Here is a 23112-nt window from a genome sequence, read left to right on the forward strand (position 1 = left end):
GCTTTAAGTATTGGTGGGCCGGCGACGAAAGAAATATAGTCCTTGATAAACTAAAAGGTTTTATAATATTCTTCTACGAAAGATACCTAGACAACGTCACGACTGGAATCATATATAAAATGTATTTTATAGACTTTATAGCGTAATACTAGCCCTTTTTTTTCGTAATAATTTAAAGCATTTATCCGTATAGTTGTAAATATTTGTTCTAAATGTTTTAGAAGTTTCGATGTTCCTTCAGAGTTGAAGAGAGTTTACTTCCTGGTCCAAGCCTCCCCCAGGACGACGGGGGGATTGGAGCGGGCAGAAGTCCGAACGACGGTCCAGCGCGCAAACCACACGACAAAGCAGCCATCCAGATGAGCGTTATTCCCTTAGAACATAACCGAAGCCATTAACTAACAGCATTAGGCCTTTTGTTTCATAGCAGCATATATGGTAACATTAGTTTGAACATTGATGGATCATAAATAAATAAATTTTAAGTTATTAAGCTGGCTCAGAACTAATTGTGAGGACAAATATTTTACAAACCTTACAAATTAACAAGTTACGTAAGGCCACGCTTGCATGAGTTCAACTTTCTAGGCATTAATTTAGTTTACATATTATGAGGACAGTCACAAACGGATGACCACCATTATCATATGAAACACAGTCTGAGGGACAGATCGTATGGTAGTGTCAAGGGCCGATTTTGATATCCAGTCTGGCTGTGAAATCAATTTTAGAGTTGTGACGTCAATGTAAATGAAAGTCTTACCACCAAAAAAGAAAAACATAACTTAAACAACAACAACAAAACAAAACAAAAACAATAATAATGCAGCTAAAGAATTACTTTGAAAACATATTATTAAATGATAAAATGATAATGTTTCACACATTATGAAATCATAAAAAAAACGTTTACAACACTAACACAATGGGAGGTAATAACATGCTTACAGTAAAGAGAAAATCAATTAAATTACAGTCTGTGAGTATCACACTAAATTACAGGGAGATAACTCAGCAAAGATAAACAAGAAAAGATAATTTATGTTTAGTTAAATAACAAACACAGTCCAGCTTTTGGTTCACAAAAGGAGTCTAGTTCTTAGATTTATCTCCCCTTTCTGGCAGCCCACTTTTCAGTCCACAACATGCTTTTCAGTGTTGGTCCAGGTCCTCTTCGAAAGTTTCTTTCTCAACAGTCAATTCTGAGTCCAGTGAGGAATATTGTGCATCTGGGGACCGGTCACTTGATCCCCTGGTCATTTCATCCCCCGGTCATTTAATCCCCAATTAAATATTTTTCTTTTTCATTGTTAAATTGTGCTGTTAAGGCTTTGACTTTAAGCCCTAATTTCATCTAATATACAAATAGGATTATGTAGAATGCTTTTTGATATTTTTTGACATGCTACTAATGCGCTTATAGTGTTTCCACTTCCACTTTACATTCTTGATGAGAAATCTTATAATATATTGTAAATCTGGGTGTGTACTTAGCTATAGCACTTCCATTGGATGTGGGGGATATAATATTCTAATATTATCCTGCGTATGACGTAATTATCAAAGACTAAGGTTTGGTGGAAGTAGTGGAAATAACTTGAGAGATATAAGTGTGATTAGAATTTTATGACCATGCCGATGACAATTTATCATCAAGGGCCAAGGTGTGGTGGAAGTACGATCATGTTTCAATTAATTAAATTTTCTAATCGCTCCTGTTTAGAAATAAGCGTCATTTTTAGCCTTGAAATAAGGTTTTTATACATGTTAAATTTTTATAGTTTTTATTGGCATTTAATTTTAATTTTATTCTTATCTTATGTGTTACACGCTTTGTCATTTAAATAAAAAATGAATATATTAAATATTGCTCATTTCATTATTTTTACAATTACTAATTGTTAGATAAAATGATCAGATTATGAAATGACCATGGGATGAAATGACAGGGGATGAAATGACTGGGGGATGAAATGAGTGGGGGATGAAATGACCAGGGGATGAAGTGACCGGGGATAAAGTGACCGGGGATGAAATGACCGGCATCTGTGACACCTATACAAGGCATAGTTCTTTCAGTATATGTAGAGCTGTGATAGAAAGTGTTTCATCCTGTAATAGTTGTGCACGTGAACCGACTGGTGTGCACCAGTGCACTGTTCAGCATTGGAAATGAACGCAATGATTTAGTTGAGCCAGGAGACATAGTTGAGATCCGACCAGGAGTGTGTTAAATGCAGAAGTGAGAGACAGGTGCGTGTGTACTGTTAGAATGATGGTAGTATCCCTCTGTCTATTCTTTTACTTAATATTAAACGTATGTAATTGTTCATTCTTTTCGACAAGTGCTAGTCTTAGATCTACAACATCTATAGTACTATTACTTGATCACTAGTTAACTCTATGCGAGACAAAAAGATCACCCATCAGCAAAGAACAAAGATCACACACACACGCACAAACACAAAATCTGAGAATCAAAGCGGGGCAACTCTGCAAACAGACCCAACCTTCCCATAACTTGTGTGTGGTCGGCTTTTGAAAGTGAAGATTTGACTCCAGACTCCTCAACCGTCTTTGAGTTCATGGGAAACGAGATTGTGCTCACTTTTGACCACGGTGGAGGAACTTTATCTATCTATATATATATATATAATTCTCTTCTTCCCTCAATAGTTTAAAGAAGTAGTAAGGAGTAAAGGAAAGATCACTCTCTTATTTCTGCGTAGAGTCTACGAGAAAACAAGAGTAGTATTTACACTACGAATGATTGGCTGCGCGCTTGACTGTCGTTTAAATTTATCAAACCTGTCCAGTGGAGTAGCTAGCAGTGTGCGGGTGGTGCGGGCCGCACAGGGCATCAAGCCTACACCTGACATGTCAATGCTGGATTAAAAGTCCTAAATTAGTGCAATATTGGCTGCATGAAAAAAAAAACAGGCAAAAGCAAGAAGATTCTGTAGAAACACATGTAAGAGCTACGGGTTGAATTTTTTTTTTCATTGGACAAAATTCTTCTAGAAATTATCATCAAATTTTAGCAATATCATGATGCGGTATGAAAATTATAGATAAACTGCTAGTAAGAAAGCACTAAGATTTATTTGCAGTATCTTTTTTGTAAAATAGATTTTTTTCCAAATTAGCAATACTTTAACATTAAATACGCATTTCTTTTGGAGAAAAAAAAGGACTTTTTGTTTGGGGGGGGGGGCATCATGAGGACCGTCCGCACCAGGCATCGAATACCCTGGCTACGCCACTGAACCTGCCGCTCCCACCCCCCTTTGTCCTGTGGGAGGTTTGGACTAGGAACTAGTATACATATATTTACACTGTGTAGTGATATAGCACAATTTTGTTCAGCAAACAAGACGCTTGAACTGTACATACAATGGCCTGTGTTGACCCTTTCGGATCTATCTCCGGCAATCTAGTCAAACAAACCAACTTCTAGGCAGATCACTTTTACACAAAGATAAAATAAAGTTTCAAAAATTCTTTTACTTGTTAAAACTTAACTTTTATCGACAAATCTATACAGCTTTCAATTTCAATCTAGAAATAGTAGAAATACATACATAAACGCACTTTAAACTATTCATTTCGACATACTAGAAACGCAAGAGGTTTTGTCTCCTGTCTTTTATCCCATTTTTAGCGCCCCCCACCCCCAAAAAGAGAATAGCCCGCTATTAGTTTTGTGTGGTCTGCCCGTCCGTCCGTCTCATTTCGATTAAGTAATTTCTGTCATACCAGCTATCTAAATTTACAAAAAGTTTTTTACTTTTTTTTTAAGAGAAAAAAAATCTATTTAGTAAGCATTTAAATGGAACTTTTTAAAAAAAAACAGATAATAAATAGTTTATCATATATACACGTGAAATGCAATGTCATAGAAGACAAGGTGTCGTGTCTATTCATTCGTTATGCGAATGTATCTTTGTAAGTGACACCTAGGATTTAACTATATCTTCACAACTATCAGTTCATTGAATACACATGAATATTAACAATGTTGTAATAATAACATGAATACATCTCCGTGTTCTGTGGTGTCAAGGCGTTAGTCGAACTAACAACAAAACAGCTCGTCTCTCCTTCTACCAGCTTGTACTTGTTGATCGTTTTTAGTTCAGTTTCTGATATTCGTTTCTAAAAATATTGAAACCTGCATTTTTAACTGCCTGAGGGGACCACTTCGGGGGGATGATTTTAAGTTTGTGTTTTCACACAAACTTTCTTTGTAACCTTGTATTTTGACTAATGTGCGTTAGTTCTACTCAAAGGTTACATCAGATCTCATTATCAGCCAATACCAAAATGTAGACTCACATTAAACATAACAATAACAACAGAGAACTGTATTCCAGACACACACACACACACACCCATCAGTGACTGACCATTTAGGCTCCGCCCCTACCAGCATGAGCACCAGCAGGGCGATCCTCTTGTGGACGTCCCAGACTTCAACTGCTATGGCCACCAACAGGCCGCCCACAAACAGCATTGATGTGTCCTGAAAATAGGTCAAGGCGTGAAAACATTCTTCAATGCGTTTACTGAAAAGAAAGACAGCAGTCATCTCTCATTGCGTGAGTTCTCAATCTGTTGAGCTTAGATCCCAACCACTAGACATTTTTACAACTTTGGAACTTACAAAACGTAATCGTCTAAAGTCTGAAATTTGGACCCGAAACTACAGAGGGGATGGTTAACATAAACTGATTGTCCTCTGATCACATTGTAAGAACCACTGATTTTTTTTTTGATGTCAAGACAGATGTCGGATCAAAGAGTGAAGGATTGGTAGACACAAACATGCTACCTGTTGTGTGTTGATGTGTGCGTGAATGTGTGTCGTTGTTTGGGTGTGTGTGTGCATTTTAAATTAATGTTAATTTTGTTAAAATGATATATGAGTGAAAGTGTTTGTCGACAAGTGATACGCGTATCATAAAGTTTCGCGACAAACAGGCGAGGAACAACTCAAGAGAAAGTTGGTACTATCTGATACAGAGTGTCAAGACAGCAAACTATTGTTAGTGTTGACCTACGTTTATAGTTCAGTGGGATTTAAGTTAACTAAATTCTACTTAGAAATGAAACTTATTCTACTGAGAAGAACATTTGAACAAGAAAAACATATTAAAAAAAACGTACCTTTTTAAAAAACAAAACTTTTATTAGTGAAGTTGTATCAATTGTTTTGGATCAGTATATTCAGTTATTCGTATATGTGGACAATCAATTAAGGTACAAATCTGTGCGATTGAAACATTTTTACCATTTGTTTTTGTTTAGCTTTTAGCTTTCTGAATGTGCTATACTCGTATAAATTGTCTGGACCAGTTGGGAAAGAGGGAGGGGGGGGGGGGAGGGTGTATCTTTGTGAATGTTTACGTGATCGATTTTTTAAATGCTCGTGTCCTGAAGGAAAATAGTTCAACGTATACCACTAGATCTGTCAAGCACGATTTCTTTCCCTTGTTCAACATAATCAAAATAATTAATTATCAATGATTAATTAATTAATGAATTAGTTAATTTATTTTCTTGATTCTTGTGTTGTCAGGTTAAAGAAATAATGGCGAAATGTCTGCTTGATCCGCGATTGGGTGTGGGAGAAATTAGGTGTAGAAACCGCAGACCTATATATATATATATATTATATCTAGACTGGACACTACAAAAAAAAGGCCATGAAACTTTAAAAAAAAAAAAAAAAAAGCTGAGACAAGGAAATGTTTTGTAAAGTAATTATAAGAAGTAAAGTTTTTTTCCCAACCCTAACCTATGTAACATAAAATTTAATGTTTAGAACTAGAATCTAGATCTATTAATTTAACATCGAAAATAAGAGCACTCTCGTCTCATAATTATTACTTTGCGATTTTTAGATACAAAATCTAGGAAGATACCGCTGGAGTTCATCAATTATAAAGTCATAGTCGCAGATAGTAGAGCATTAGTGAGTGGTCAAAACAAGATCAGTTTTTCATGTTCAGTACAAAGAGCGAAGATCCAAAATTATTCAAAGTTAATGATTTTGTTGGATCGTTGACCAGCTGACAGATCAGCCTGAGGGCCTATTGATCTGATGTTTTTATGTCCAACACTTAAAGCTGGGCCAATCAACAATGTTCCTGGACATCACGTGAGGAACTCCTCAAGTGGACAGACCGGTACGATTTCCAGATGTTAACTTATCGTCAACCCAAGACTGAGGCCAAACAGCATTGCAGTGAACTCATGAGGAGTTTGGAGGACTATATATAGCCTAAGATTGATTATGCTTTTCAGTATGTCTGATGGCGATTATTTTTCCCCAATGAAGTCCCGCGACAGCTTATCTCCAACGAGAAATAACGTAAGTTGTTTTATAAGTTTAGTTCCCCTTGTGGTCTCTAGGGCAGACGATGTAAGGGTCATCTGTTTACATTACCTACGGTTAACGAGGGTGTCATGTGGCCAGTAGAACGACCAACCGCCTTTGCTTTTTTCCAACTAATGTCAGGTACCCATTAGGGTTGGCGGCTAGGTGGACTCGGAGGCACCCGAGGATCCCGAAACTATTAATCCCAGTCTTCACTAGAATTCGATCCCCGGACCTGAAGCCAAGCGCCTTGCCGCTCAGCCACCACACCGTAGTTTCGCAATGGTAATATAAAATGTGTAACAAGAAATCTTAAATTGTATAGTTTATATAACTATAGAATGTGACAAAAATAAGGTGGTTAAATGTTTGAATTATTTGCAGGAAAATCTACTTTCTTCTTTGTATAGATTTTCCTATCAATATTTGCAAAATATTTCTAGAAGACTCAACTGGGATATTTTAAGCCACACTACAACTCGTAAATTCTAGAAACTCGTTCCAGTTCAAACAATGCCATCTACGTTTCCAAATCGATTTATGAAGTTCTTATTGTAATAACCGTCACTTTCTAAATATTTGTAAGAAATAAGGATTTTGAAATAAGATCATTAGATCACAAACTTAAAACACAGACAATTAGTGTAAACCTAAGAGAGATATCAATGAAAGTCTACAAGCAAGACCTACATTAAAATAAGCACTAGATGTCTCTCGCGCCGTCATCACGCCCAAGGCCGGAAGCAGCACTATCGGGGACAAAGACGTCACAGCTATGGGTAGAGCTTCCGTTGTCCAATAGATTGCCATAATGGCGATAGTGTAGCCACATCGGGCTTGACGCTGAAACTGAGGAGGAAGAGAATTAGTACGTGTAAGCACATTTACACAAATATAATTTAAATCAGTCAAAAGACAGACAGACAAACAAACAAACAGATAGATAGATAGATAGATAGATAGATAGATAGATAGATAGATAGATAGATAGATAGATAGATAGATAGATAGATAGATAAATAAATAGATAGATAGATAGATAGATAGATAGATAGATAGATAGATAGATAGATAGATAGATAGATAGATAGATAGATAGATAGATAGATAGATGGATAGATTGGTAGGTAGAATTTGTGTATCTGTGCGATCGACTTACTTGAGGTCCGACCATCAAGAAAATGGGCAGAAAAATGATTGGTGTCAATACAATGACCGCAAGGTACCACATAGACATCAGGTGTTTTCTCATGGGCACCTCCTCCAGATCTGGAGGGACAATGTCCACTTCCGAAGGGTTATCCCCGTCATTGATATTGGTAAATCTAAAAAATAGATAGAAGAATTTTATGTGATAATAATTTATATCATCTTTTTTTTTCCTTATAAAATACAGACGTTACTTCAAATAAAGGAGATGATTACGTCCTACGCGTCATGCATGTAGTCATGCATGTTAACCAATGACTTAAATTCTGCCAAGTAATTGGTTTTCCTGGATGGCTCAGGCAACCCATTCCATGCTCTAATAGCACTACAGAAGAAGGAGTATTTGTAGAAATTCATTCTAGCACATAGAACGTAGAATGTAAGCCATATATAACGGGTTTCTAAGTCTATTTACCTGGTCATTTTACTTTTTATTCCGACATTTCCAATAAAAGGAAATTGTATAATCAAAGTTTAATCATAATTACCTGTACGGCTTAAAAGTATAAATACATCTGAGGAATTTTTTTAGAGTCCAAAAATCATGGATTTTAGCAGTACTTTACGTGACTATATAAACCCATTTGTGGCCTGAATAATCTGCCACATCTAAAGCAGAGAAATCCGAAGTCAGGACAGACCATAAAAAAACAACTTAAAAAAAACTGGTACTACTTTCAATGCAGACTATGTACCTGTCCCTGTCTACTCACGTGGTTTCGCTGTAAGTATTTTTCTCATTATTGGAGACCACTGTGGCGTTTTTTGGCGCAGTAGGATCCCCGATTTCCATCTCCTGGACCGTTGTCACGTGGCCGCGGTGGTCAGGAGAAGTGTGGTTCTGGATTGAATACGGTTCGTTCTCTTTCTTGTTCACGTGATTAGTGTCATTGGACAGTTGTGCAAAGCCCTCACTTCCTGTGGCTGTGTCCGACATGGCAGTTGGTGTGGAGGTTCTAAGTGGTTGTCCCGTAGTGTCCATGCCTTTTAGGTGCTCCTGGAATATGGAATCAAACGAGTTATTAGCAGGCTTAGTAATATAGTCTATAGTCTATATCAATTATGACATTTTTGAAAACATCTAGTTATCTGTGGAATAAGTAATTTTGTCACAATTCAAGGTAAATTCTCTTAACGTAGCCTCATTATATTAATTCCCATTCACACTGTTCATTTATATAATGTTTGCCTTTATGTATGAGTGTTATTCAATTTTTTTTTCATTCTTTATATAGTCTTTTATTCGGTTCATTACTTTATGACTCTCATTTAGATTTTTTCCTTTTTATGATCTGCATTATTTTAACTCTTTCTATTCTTATCTCTTTCTTTTTTTTTAAATCTTTTTCTTGTCTATCATACGCGGGCAACGCTGTTTTACAAATGTGATAAATTTCTTTAAATGCTCTTCCTTCCAAAGTGTCATTAAGTTACCTATATCTGCAAGTAAGTCTCTAATTACCATGCACGCTTAGATAAAGCATGGGTAAGCGTTGGACGCGATGTTTGTGAGATCAGAAAGTCTATCCCTTATGTTGATTGGTCAAGCAGCTGGTAGAACTATGTCAGTACCAAGCATAGTGCAATATTTTTCAGTATGATTATCGCCCTTTTTTCTTCTCTTACATTGTCAAGTTTCTTGTGGGTTATCGGAATTGTTCCCATAATTACGTTACGTTTATTTGACTTAATGTCATTTATCTCCCTGGAATCTAGTAACCTAACCGTACCATTGTTATTTAATGTTCTTTCTGTACTTACCACCAAGCCTGTTTCTTTACTCTTTCTTTTACTTTCTTTCTATATTGTCTCTCTCTCTCTCTCTCTCTCTCTCTCTCTCTCTCTCTCTCTCATATATTGTGGGAAGCGCAGTGGCGTAGCTAGGGTGGGGGAGGAGGAGGGACAATTTGAAAATCCCCCCGGGCCCGCCCCAAATGAGTGTTTTTTACTATAAATATTAAATATTACGCAAAATTCAGGGGCCCCCAAAGAGGTCAAGCCTCGACTTGAACACAGTTGTGTTTTGAGCGCCTATAAGAAGCACGGAAAACCCTCTCCCAGATTTCCCCTTCTGATTCACAAATGAGATTGGACCAGAGCGCTCTGAGCATGCTATGAGCATGAAAGTAACGCTATATAAAAGCTATAACAATTATTTTTATTATATCATCTGGTAGGTGGGCGAACACTGAAGTATGGAGGTGAAAATCTTAGAAAGTAGAGTTGGATTGGTCACACCCTAAAAAAAAAATGCCAACAACAGATCTACCAGGTCTTATATTAAAACCCAATGGGCACAAGACGCAGAGGAAGACCCAAAAGAGGGTACTAGAATATGAGGCAGTTAGGATAGGTTAGAGGCGGGAGGCAATGATAAGACTAGCGAGAGACCTTGGAAAGTGACTCAGGTTTAATAAGAGCCAATGCTTTTTTGAGAAACACAAAGGAAGGATGGTGTAAATGTTTTATTCTCTCTCTCTCTCACTCTACTCTGCTTTTCTTTTTTTTTCAATCCTTTGCATTTTAAAATTCTTTACAGATATCCTTGTTTTTATCCTTTGTCATCGCGAGTGGTGCATATGTTACTCTTCGTGTTCTGGAGAGATTACATAAACATAGTTGTACAACTTTAAACTGGCGACAGAGTTTCCACATTTGTTGAAATGTACCTAATGGGTAATAAGCTTGAATAATTTATACAATTACCTTGACATACTTATGAACGGGCCCGGTCCATCCAGGACATGGAAATTAACCTTGACCTCGAATTAAAAAACTGACCAGCCCTGATGGCATTTGCCGATCCAGGGCTTGTAGGGTTATAGTTTAAGTAGGTTTATAGTTTCAGTAGGTTTATAGTTTCAGTAGGTTTATAGTTTCAGTAGGTTTATAGTTTCAGTAGGTTTATAGTTTCAGTAGGTTTATAGTTTCAGTAGGTTTATAGTTTCAGTAGGTTTATAGTTTCAGTAGGTTTATAGTTTCAGTAGGTTTATAGTTTCAGTAGGTTTATAGTTTCAGTAGGTTTATAGTTTCAGTAGGTTTATAGTTTCAGTAGGTTTATAGTTTCAGTAGGTTTATAGTTTCAGTAGGTTTATAGTTTCAGTAGGTTTATAGTTTCAGTAGGTTTATAGTTTCAGTAGGTTTATAGTTTCAGTAGGTTTATAGTTTCAGTAGGTTTATAGTTTAAGTTTTAAAGAGAAAAAAACGCCCCCCCCCTCTGTCGCAGTTATCTATGTAACTGTATAGTAGAAGTATTTCTCTAATTGATAGTGCGGCGTTGATCACTATATTGATGACGTCATTACATTATTAATATTTTCTGTGTAGACTAGAGGACTGAGCTTTTGTTGCTTGTCACAACTTCTAGTGACGTAAATTTAGTGTGTGTGTGATTTGCGTCATTTATCGTCTAGTACAGTCTCTCCATTGTTTTGTACGCTGGTACAGATAGAAGTGTGTTGAGAGCTCTGGAATTTCTCCTTGGTTTTTGTTATTGGATAGCCTTAGCATTTGCCTTGGACATTTTCTTGTTGGATTATCTTGACCCCTGTTTAGGGTGAGTTTTATTTTTCATTGTATAGTTTTTCTATTTGAATTCGTTCGTATTTGTAAGTCTATAATTAGACTAGATATAGATGATTAGAAGAATCCTTTCTTTTATCTTCTATAGGGTTTTAGCGTCAAGACTAAGTTTTAGTCGTAGTCTCAGTTGAAGACTCTATTGCAAGTATTAGTGTCAAGTCTATATGTTAGACTCTGTGTCAAGTCTCAGTGTCAAGACTTGTTTATTCAGTCTCAGTTCTATATTGAGAGTACAACCTTAGGTCTACAGTCTACAGGACTGAGGTCTTTTTCTCAGTTGATCGTCCGGTGTACACGTTGATTTGTACATGAGTCTGAGGTTCAAGATTCCAGACTGCGGGTTGCAGTGGTCAGACCTGATGGTGTAGTGTCAACTATGAACTTCTACTTTTTTGGAATTGTCGTCAGTGGACAGTACCTGATCTAGAGGCTAGATCTACATATATTACCAGTTGCTGTTTTTTGAGATTGAAGGACTAGGTGATCCATTGAACTACTTATTATAGTTAAGGTAATATACTATGTGTTTCATAATTATATGAATGTTCTGTATCTAAGAAGACTAACTGGAACATTGTAGATTACATATTATTACATATTGATATTTCATACTATTATTATCATTCATCATGAATCAGTCATTTGTAAATATATCACAAGAATAAATTTTATTGTTATTTACATCATACACTTAGTTTATTAGTTTATCTACAACTATATGTGTATGATGTGCTTGTCAGGCTGAACTTGAGCCAAAATATTATAAGTTCAGAAAATAATAACAATAATACAAATTGAAATAATATTTAATATTAATAAATATTTGCATTGGAAATATATAATAATAATTTGATAAATACAAGAATACAAGAACCTGACAAGTATTTTGGGGGCTCGTCTAAACTGTTAAAGGAGTTATTTGAGGGATTATCTCAGTCATAATTTGTTATATTATTGACAGTTGAATATTTGCTAAATAAATTTCTGTACTTGTAAGAGTATATTTTCAGATTCTAGACACTTGTTTGTGTCACATTACTATTCATAACGGTACTATGTGATTGTACCTTATTACTCAGGAAAGGCATCGTATACATTTTTTGTGTGAGACTTTATTGGTGCCAGTGTATCATATTGTTATTGCTAACATTGTATCTTATATATAATATTTTTTTTTTAAATTTATACTAATAAGATATAATTTTGTTACATGCTAAACTGATTGGTGGACCTAAATTGGAGCTGTGATCTGTTTGTTGGGATTCTCAAGTTGTCCTGGTGTATCTGGCTGTACCTTGTCATCAATACTCTATCTTCCTGGTGCTGAGGCAGATTCTATCTTCGCAGGAGAAAGCACAGCTAAGTGTATTTTTTTTTGGTTGCTAATAGTATATCTTGTGCTCTAATTAATTTTTCCGATTTGACCTGTTAAACTTATATTGTTTGGAAATTCTAAGGATGGAGACTAGGTTTTCTATAAATTCACAATTTATAGCGGATGGGCAGGCGTTGGGTTTTACAGGAGCTGACTTGCAGACCTATGTGAAAGAACAGAAGGAAGAATATGTCAAGGCAGAACAAGCAAGATTGGATAGGGAGGAACGGCTCAAGAAGGAACAAAGGGCGGAGGAGCATGAACGATGGAAAGAAAGGGAAGTAGTGGAAGCTAAAAAGAGGCAGGAAGAATTGGAATTGGCTAGACTTAAGGAGAAAATTGTGGAGAAGGAGTTGCAGAAAGAAAGTTCTTGTATTTGCACTTACCATTGGAGTAAAGAGAATTACTTTAAAAAGAAATACAGTTACGAGTGAACAGCTTAGAGATATCGGCAATCAGGTGCAAGTGACTTCCCTTTAATAAAAGAAACATCCTTAACATAATTACATTATTTTCATCATCAGGTCATGGTGACAAAAGCAAGGCTCGCGACTCACAAACACCACAAAGAGACAACATTAAGACAAATAAAATCCATTACAATAACGATCCAAGATATGACCACTGTGTCTAATTTAATGTGCATGAGTTATGTATAAGGTATGAACGATTAGCACTCATGCTGAAGTCAGAATAGAAATAGAGAGAATAGAATAATACAGTGATTTATGTCATGTCTACAGAATGTGTCAACATCTCTACTCCTAATTAACTTCAGCCTTTAGTGTTCCTATTGCTGGACTAATTAACAGACAGGCCTTAATTAATGCAGACTGATGTATGACTTATAACTGTATCACATGTAGTATCAGAGTTGACCTGATACTGTTAAGTTTGTTTGATAAGAATAATTACTAAGGCTAAATGCTTAGTACAGAATGTAGCACTGAAAATAGAAACAAAATCTATATCTTCTATCTATCTATCTATCTTATCTATCTATCTATCTATCTTATCTATTTATCTATCTATCTATCTTATCTTATCTATTTATCTATCTATTTATCTATCTATCTATCTATCTATCTTATCTATCTATCTATTTATCTATCTATCTATTTATCTATCTATCTATCTATCTATCTATTTATCTATCTATCTATCTATCTTATCTATCTATCTATCTATCTTATCTATCTATCTTATCTATCTATCTATCTATCTATTCTATTCTAGAACTATTTTTTTTTTAATTTAAAGCTGAAATAAAAGTAAGTTTAAGTTACTTCCAGTAACCAAAAAAGTAAGAGACAACGACATCAAGATAAAAAAGTCCTTACCTGTAATCTAATCTTACACACATCTACATGTAATCTAATCTTACACACTTACATCTACATGTAATCTAATCTTACACACTTACATCTACATGTAATCTAGTCTAATCTTACACACTTACATCTATATTTGACCGAGTACAACTATATTAGAACTGTTCTAAAACTTCGTCATTAGCGAGATTCGAACTTTATACACCTCGGTTCGGAAGAAAGTGCTTTGCCCCTCATCCACCATGCGCCCTTTCCAGTAGCAAACAAAAAAGTGCTACAAAAATGTGCTATAAAAAGCGCTACAAAACAAGCGCTACAAAAAAGCTCACAAAAATGTGTCATACATATAATGGAAATCTTTTAGTGCATTTTTAAATATATTTAGAACTATAACTATATCGGCAGCTGGATCTGAATATAATTTGTGTGTATTCATACTTCATATATACTTCAGGCTATCAGAGTTTTCATCAATTGTCATGGCAGTACGCCCTCACAGGTCATGGTACTTAAGAGAAGTAATCAACCGATGTTAGACTAAAGGTGGCTGAGTGGTTATGCGCTTGGCTTCCGAACCTTGGGTGTGGGTTCGAATCTAGGTAAAGACTGGGATTTTGAAAATCGGGTCCCTGACTTAAGTTGGGGAAAGTATGGGTGTTCGGTCTTTGTGCTGGCCACATGAAACCCTGTTGGCCACATGAAACCCTGTTGGCCAAAGAAACAGATAACCTTAAAATCATCTGCCCCATAGATCGCAAGGTCTGAAAGGGGAACTTTACTTTTTTTTTGTCTCTAATCTCGGACTTAAGATTACATGTCGGGCTAAAATAAAAGTACAAAAGAATAATAAGTGTGTGGTGGGAGTTTGGTGGGTGGTATGTCTGTTAATGATTAGCTGTGTGGCTAGTTGCGTTTTTAGGTGGTTAGATATGCTGGGGGTTAGATATGCTGGGAGTTAGATATGCTGGGAGTTAGATATGCTGGGGGTTAGATATGCTGGGAGTTAGATATGCTGGGGGTTAGATGTGTGCGAGATGGGTGGTTAGATGTTTGGGTGGTTTTAAATGAGTACATTTATGCACGGGCGCACAGAAGGCACTTAATTACATTGCAATATAGGCCAGCTTACAAATTCATGCGTTATTTGTATTCAATTGTTATGAACATAATGATAACTGAGTCGAAAACCATGTCCGCTACTTAGTCTGGCTTGAATACACTGAATGACTACACAACACACATTTTGTGAGCACATTCTTAAGAACGAGTTACAAGCACATCTTGAACATGTACTAACACTGAAAGTAAAGTTTGTCTCATGATGAATTTAAAACGGTGACATGAAATGCCCCACGCGTAGGTTCAACTCCAGCCACAGCTTTGATCTTAGACTGATTGACACGCTAACTAATGCTCTGTCCGCGAGTACATATATTAATATGAAGGTTTCGGTCAATTATACTGCGGCTCTTTAGAAAGTTTATGCAAGGCACATTTGGTAGAAGCTAATTATAACTTATTGTACACAATAAGGCGTTATTTTTTAACCTGTTGTTTTTTTTTCATAATAGCACTTTCAATATTACAAATTCGATGTTTGACTTTCCACGAAAGTCTTTTAAAAGTTAAGTTACAAATACTTTACAAGTGATATAAACAAATACTAGTAATAAAAGCGATTACTTCGCACTTAATAACTAATGAATGATTGATGGTGTGTTTTTTTAAAGTACATTTGTTATACCTCTCCCATTGCTTGTGCAGTCCCTTATTTTCGTCCCATTTAATTCACAACTTTTTCTCACTTAAAAACTTGGTCCCTGTGGCAGCTTTTTTATGTATGTATAATATGTTTGTATCATTCGTTTTAGCACTTAGCTTTACGTGTTTATTTAGGCTATCTGTTGCTAGTTTCAAATGTTTAGGACACGATTTCTACACGAGCCTTATATATACACTAGAGTGAAATTAATTATCTACAACTTATCGGTAACATTTTTCAATTGATTCACGGCTTGTTAGAGGCATTGAATAATTGTGTAAAGTTTCAACTTTATCCGAGAATTAGAAGTGGGAGAAATAAGATGATTATAAATTGAAAAACTATAACGCTCAATCTTTTACCTGGGTGGCCCATGAGCTAGTATTTTTTTTTCCTAAAGATATACATAAACTGTAGAATTTCTAGGAAAATAGTTAGAACCGTTTTCGAGATCCGTGTCCGGGTTTTAGGTTCCACCAATGAAAATTTTGCAAGTTAATAAAAGAGATTATAAAACGAACTAAATGTGTATGTGTGTTCCTTCACTGACTAACACTGACATCTTATAAAACGAACTAAATGTGTATGTGTGTTCCTTCACTGACTAACACTGACATCTTATAAAACGAACTAAATGTGTATGTGTGTTCCTTCACTGACTAACACTGACATCTTATAAAACGAACTAAATGTGTATGTGTGTTCCTTCACTGACTAACACTGACATCTTATAAAACGAACTAAATGTGTATGTGTGTTCCTTCACAGACTAACACTGACATCTTATAAAACGAACTAAATGTGTATGTGTGTTCCTTCACTGACTAACACTGACATCTTATAAAACGAACTAAATGTGTGTGTGTGTTCCTTCACTGACTAACACTGACATCTTATAAAACGAACTAAATGTGTGTGTGTGTTCCTTCACTGACTAACACTGACATCTTATAAAACGAACTAAATGTGTATGTGTGTTCCTTCACTGACTAACACTGACATCTTATAAAACGAACTAAATGTGTATGTGTGTTCCTTCACTGACTAACACTGACATCTTATAAAACGAACTAAATGTGTATGTGTGTTCCTTCACTGACTAACACTGACATCTTATAAAACGCTTCAAAGTATGTTTTTACTAGTTGACCTGTCGCTTTAGGTATCGACTAAAATAGATGACCAGGAAATGAAATTAATGTTACAGAAAAGTGCACTTCTGAACACCAGACTTGAATGTTGAGGAAAAAACAAACTTAACTGGACACATTTAGACACACATTGTCGTTTGGTGTTGCTCGTCTGCTCGTGTATAGTATTACATTACTCTTGCTAAATTTAGATGCAAAGCTTTGTTTTAAAAACTAAATATGCTAGCTTTTTTTTGTAATCTTATTTTTTGATATATATAGACAAATATAGACAAAGTAAATCTGTTTTAGTTCACTTTTGACTGTTTTGGAAATATCTACAATTTGGAATGCTTTGAACATGTGCCACGTAGAGTTGTGTCTTTTTGTACGTTCTGTCTCCCACTTCCCATTCTCAAACCAAGTTGAAACTTTGCACAATTCTTCATTGAGATGATATTTTTTAACAGCCCTTTATAATTAAAATTATTATTTTTATTATAGCCTTCTATTTCCATAAGAACTTGGTAAACCAAGTGGCTAACGTGTGACCATGCAGACGTGAGTCCTCGAATTCAAACTGACACTCCAGCAGTTTTTACACACGTTGAGAGTGCCAGATACTAGAATGGGTTCAATTAGCATTCATCAATAATTAATCAATAATGTCTGTTCATAAATATAACTTTCAATCTTGGAACTATTTTTTTTTAGGTCTACCAGTGACTACAAAAACGTATAAAGCATGAAACGGGCTAACAAATAGTCAAGAGAATTTCTTAATAACCCGAACGACAACCTCAACACGTTGATCAACTTTAAGGCGTACAAAAATCAACTTTTTTTTTTAAAGAAAATAGAAACCATAAGATAATAGATTTTTTTTATGAGAACAGGAATTAGAATAGAGCAAGTCTGTGCGTCGGTCTAGGGCATAAGCCTTTAAGGGGGCATCCATATTTAAAATATTAGCAGTGTTGAAACAAATACGCATATCAAATGAAAGAGAATAAGGTAAATTCGATAAAATAAAAATGAAATGTATTTCTTTCTTTACAGATAATAATAATAATCTTTATTGTCCGTGAGGAAATTTGTTTTACAATTTGTACATTAAACCAAACAGAACATAGTAACTAAGGCTTGATTTTAGATTTAATAATATAAGGTCATCTGTTTCTTTGGGCCAAGGTTAACAAGGGTATCATGTGGTCAGCACAACGACTAATCACCTTTATTTTTTTCCCCAACTAATGTTAGGCACCCATTAAAGTTTTATGGACTCAGTGGCGCCCTAAAAATTCCAAAAGTCAAAATCCCAGTTGTCATCAGGATTTGACCTAGGGACCACTAGGTTCAGAAGCCAAGCGTTTTATCATTCAGCCACCACGCTTCCATTACTATTATATTAAGAACATTTATATTTAAGCTTTAACGGGGTAGCGGCCTTCATACGCCAAAACTAGGCACAGCCAAAAAGAAATGAAGAATGTAGCAAAAGAAAACTTATGACATATTGGCTGTGTAGGCCCCCATTCACTTACCTGAATGTCTGAAACACATGGGCTAGCACGTTGTGGTTATAAGATCCTGAATTGATAACCACTTTTTCCAACATGCGCTGAGCTTATTAGAGACAATCCATTACTACCTTACCAGTGTGTAATAGTTTTGTTTTCAGAATGTCGTAAGCTGGAAGAACTCGACCTGTCCGAAATCTACCTGCACAGGTAAGGGGCGGATACAGAGAAGGATATCGCGTACTTCGGATAGGGTTGTTGTCAGAGTCTAAGAAAAAAAAAAGTTGTTTACTTTGACATAGTATAGTCAAAGAATAACAATCGTATCCTGAAGTTCTGGTCACGTCGTCAACTTAGCAGACGTCATAAGACGTCAAGGTTTTAAATTAGGTCATTAAGACACACAATAAAATAAGCATAAACAAAACTATTGTAATAACAGGTTATGAATATTTTATTTTAAAAAAATCTAAGAATTTGTATTTTGAAGTGAGTGATGTGTGGTTGAGTGAAAAAATCCCATTCGATGCCTATAAAGGGAGGCTTTAGTTTGAATCGAGCGGAGTTGTTTTTGTTAAGCGTCTAAAGGGCAGCACGGAAACCTTCTCTCCAATAACGTCTTATACAACAGGTCCACACACACACACACACACACAAAGTTAAGTGTTTGTTAGGCAAATATCCTGGTATGCTGGAGTGATATAACATCTCCCCCCCTCCCCGAGAACAGTGTGCTTGTAGGCCTCCAGTAACGAGGAGATCACGTGATCGAGAGACTCAATCTGGATATAATTTTACCAAAAAGCCAGAGCGGAGAGAATAGTCTCTGCGTAAATCTGGAACACTGGGGGACATTTTTTTAGTGCTGCTCTAGTTCATAACGAGCTCTGTCTCAGGTGTCTTGTGGTACTGCACGAGACGATGGTCCCATACTGACTAGAGGTCATGTAAGGCTACGTCCTTCAGAAGCAGTGACCATTTGAGTACAAGCAGGGAAAAGTGTCGAAAGTTTATCCACGAGTCGTCCACGACCTCTACACGCTTGACAATGTGTGGCCCCAAAGGTTAACGAGGGTATCATGTGGCCAGCACAACGACCAATCACCTTTTTTTCCCAACACAATTGTCAGCTACCCATAATAGGTTTTAGGATCCCAGTCGTCCCCGAGATTTGAACCTGGTACTCCTAGGCTCGGAAACTAAGCACTTTACCACTTAACCACCGCGCCTCTGAATCCTAGAGACAGCATGAAAATCTTCTACCAGATATCCTCACTACCCACATTTGACCCTAGTGCACTAGAAATGTTAAAGCTTGAAAGATGCACTTTACAAAAGCAATTTTTAAAAAATGTTAATTTTTTTGTTCAGTCAATTTACCTTTCATCCAATTGAATGTACGTCGATATTCTACAAGTTTAGGTCACTAAATCATGCATTTAATCTTTGCAGACGACAGCCACGTGGTCCATGACGACTGAGTCCTGTGCATGCCACACTCTGGGAATTAAAGGAAACTGATAACACCACAACACAGACGCAGAGGTCTCACTTAGTCTCACTAGTGAATATGTCCCTGGAACGAAATTGTCACGTCTCAAAACCCGGGACTTTTCAAACCACCAATGACAAAAAACCAGAAGTAAAAAAAAAACGAAACTGGCTAGATGAGAGTATAAATATACGCGGAATTACAAAGGTAAATTAGGTCAGGTGATAGGTCAATGAGAATGACGTAGACAAAGTGGCTGGAGTGACCTCAACGCGTCTTGCTCCTTTTGTCTGCCTCGTGTGTGCGTGTTTGTGTGCGTGATTGCCCACGAACGTATATACATTTTTCACACCTTTAGATAAATTTATAAGGGAGCGAACTCACCTATGCACTGACAGGCTGTCTAATGTTTTGTTTAACATCAAATATTGTCCTCTTACGTGACTCAGAAGTGAAATCAAGGGGCAGCGGTTCCTTCCCTTTTCTTAGAAATTTAACAATTAAACGGAATGTAAATTTTGTGTTAACAAACAAAATAGAACAATGATTTTAAAAAATGTGACACTGAAGTTTGTATTGCAAATAAAAATTATAAAAAAAAGATTACAAAGACATTTTGAGAGGAAACACAAACTCAAATCGGTTCATGAAGTGGTCCACTCTGAACTGGCAGGTTTCAATATTTTTTAACACGAATATGAGAAGCAGACGACACTATGAGCAATACACTGACAACAACCACAAATGTTTGGAGGGTGAGAGTGTAGTCTATGTGACATAATTGTGTGACTGGCTGAACTTGTTTTTATTATTATTACTTTGTTTATATTCACTAGTACTCGATCGACTCAAAATTGATTGATATAAATAAGAACAAGAAGACCAGATGCGGGGTCAAAGTGCCACTATTTTATGTCTGCAGAGAGTGCAAAGTTTATGGGGATGACAAGTCTTTAAAACTTTTTTGAAGGGATGCTAGATAAATGTATTTTGTGATTTGATTTTCAGCGGCCCCTAAAAAAAATATGCAACAGCATCTTTACCACCATTTAGTTTCACCAAGTCATACCTTCAATTCTTGCAGACGACAGCAACGCAGTCTATATCTCCACTTATTCATTATATACTGTGCGAATTAAATGAAACTAAAAATAAATCAAAGACGTAGTCGTCTCACTTAAGTGCCACTAGTAAAAATGCTAGATGACTGCATTATGACTTTATGTTAGATGATTTTAGTATGAGTTAGATGATTGTATTATGGCTTTACGTACAATGATTGTATTAAGACTTTATATTTGATGGATAGATGAATGATATATAATTTGTATGTTAGATCATGTAGTTTGATATATATGTATGTATATAAATCATACCTCAGACAATGGTTATGATTGTCCTAGTTGTGGCAAAATATGTAGGTCACATCTGGGGCTGCGCAGCCACGGGAAATACTGCATTCCTCAGTAATCTTCGAACTCGAAGACAAGACTTATTATTATAATTATTATTATATCATACATATGTGTGTGGGTGTGTGTACGTAATGAATCTTTATTGCATTCTGTCTCTTCATTCTTTCGGACGTTGTTGTACCCTCTAAGCTCTAAAGGCTCTAACAGATTCTTTCTGGAATTCATGGAACGACAGTAGACACTCCTCGTTTGCCACTATATCACTGTTCAATTAACTAATTGGTTCATTGTTTAATGCGTTCACGTTTCTTGTGAGAAAAATGAATAATTGTGCAAAGTTTCAACTTGACCCGAGAATGGAAAGTGGAAGAAATAAAGTGTTCAAAATTTGTAACAGACAGACAGACAGACAGACAGACGGAGTGCATTGATATAAGCTTTGTTATAGAAATGACCTGTCTAGTCTGTTAAGGATAATCATTAGACAGTTACTCAGTACCTTGCTCATTGGACAGTTTACAGATTATAGGTCTGTAGCGAAAATACGATGACGTATTGATGACGTCAGGTAAACAGAGCAGAAGAGCCCCAATTAGGAAATGATGTTTAGGAATGTGAGAGCACAAGTAGAGGTATGTCGTATTTGTGTGTGTGCGTGTGTGTGTGGCTGCCTGTGAGTGGTTGAAGGGTAAAAGTTGAACTAGGTCATTGAAACATAGCAATAGAGATCACATTGAACTAATGGCTAGAGGAAGTCTATGTCAACATCTAAACGTCCCATGCCCCTATGACTTATCGGGAGGGGTCACCTACTTTAAAATAAGAAAACCACATTTTATTTATCTCATTCTTAAATAACCTTTCTATGTATTTTAATTCTCTGACCTACATTTTAGTACTACCCGCCTTTCTTAGGGAAACAAACAATGTTAAAAGTACAAACAAACAAAGGCGGTTCAGGACTATAAAATAATATGGCACTAGAGATGAAATAGAATGTATGGAATATGTACATCTTCTTATGGACAGTATCATCTTTTAAAACTTCGCCTTTGTTTAACAATGAAGTGTACAATACTCCTGGTTCTCACTCCATAATTTTAATTACTCTTATATTCATTGATATTAATTTTATGAGGTATAGAAATAACCTTCGTCGCCCTTCTTTCGAAACTTTCAACAGAAATTTATGTCGGGTCTAACAAAGGGAGACTATTGTTTCAAAAGGACTAAACTAATGTGAGCTTCCATGACCTCCCTTTAAATATATGTAGAATTTTTTATTTTATTATAAAAGTAAAGTAAAGTTTCCCTTTCAGACCTTGCGATCTATGGGGCAGATGATGTTAAGGTCATCTGTTTCTGTGGTCAACGGTTAACGAGCAGGGTGTCCTGTGGCCAGCACAACGACCAACCGCCTTTACCTTCCCCAACTAAAGTCAGGTACCCATTTGAGTTGGGTACAGGGGCGCCCTAAAAATCCCGAAATTCAAAATCCTAGTCCTCACTGAGATTCGAATCCAGGTCCCAAGGTTCGGAAGCCAGGCGCTTAAGCATTTAGCCACCGCGCCCCCGATTTTATTATATATCATAAATATTTTTATTTATCGGTATTATTCATAAGGAAATTTGTTTTACAATTGTAAAATACAAGTAACAATTAAATTATAGAACTAACAATTTATACATAAACATGCATACGAAACATTCATACTCCATGTTCTCTTTAACATTGTGCGTTTAGGTTTACAATAGACCTCACCGCACGGCTGAGCGTGGTATGAAAATAGCGCATTGAAAAAGCTAAAAACATGAAATTGCGCTTTGTTAGTCTGATCAGTGGTTCCAAAAATTTTTGTCTCGTAGACCCCTTGACATGTTTTCTGGTTTTCGGTAGACCCCCTGCTTAACTTGTAT

At 36.1% G+C, this 23112-nt stretch overlaps 1 protein-coding gene across 6 annotated transcripts in view; it reads right to left on the reverse strand.

The window, feature by feature from the left end:
• LOC106075243 (Na(+)/citrate cotransporter-like) overlaps positions 1-19914 on the reverse strand; it is a 37626-nt gene extending 17712 nt beyond the window's left edge. The window contains exons 1-6 of one of the 6 annotated variants that reach the window (XM_056005688.1): positions 19669-19914; positions 12932-13019; positions 8302-8585; positions 7539-7704; positions 7070-7228; positions 4407-4522 (exon numbers count right to left, since the gene is read on the reverse strand). In XM_056005688.1, coding sequence (XP_055861663.1) covers positions 4407-4522; positions 7070-7228; positions 7539-7704; positions 8302-8585; positions 12932-12934 — 728 coding nt within the window. In that variant the 5' untranslated portion in view covers positions 12935-13019; positions 19669-19914. Of the gene's footprint in view, positions 1-4406; positions 4523-7069; positions 7229-7538; positions 7705-8301; positions 8586-12931; positions 13020-14004; positions 14090-18312; positions 18550-19668 lie in introns of those variants that run through there. The other 5 variants (XM_056005687.1, XM_056005690.1, XM_056005689.1 and 2 more) reach the window with 5 other exon arrangements.
• Positions 19915-23112: the final 3198 nt, after the last annotated feature.

This window comes from Biomphalaria glabrata, chromosome 12 (assembly GCF_947242115.1).
Source record: "Biomphalaria glabrata chromosome 12, xgBioGlab47.1, whole genome shotgun sequence".
NCBI classification, from domain to species: Eukaryota; Metazoa; Mollusca; class Gastropoda; family Planorbidae; genus Biomphalaria; species Biomphalaria glabrata.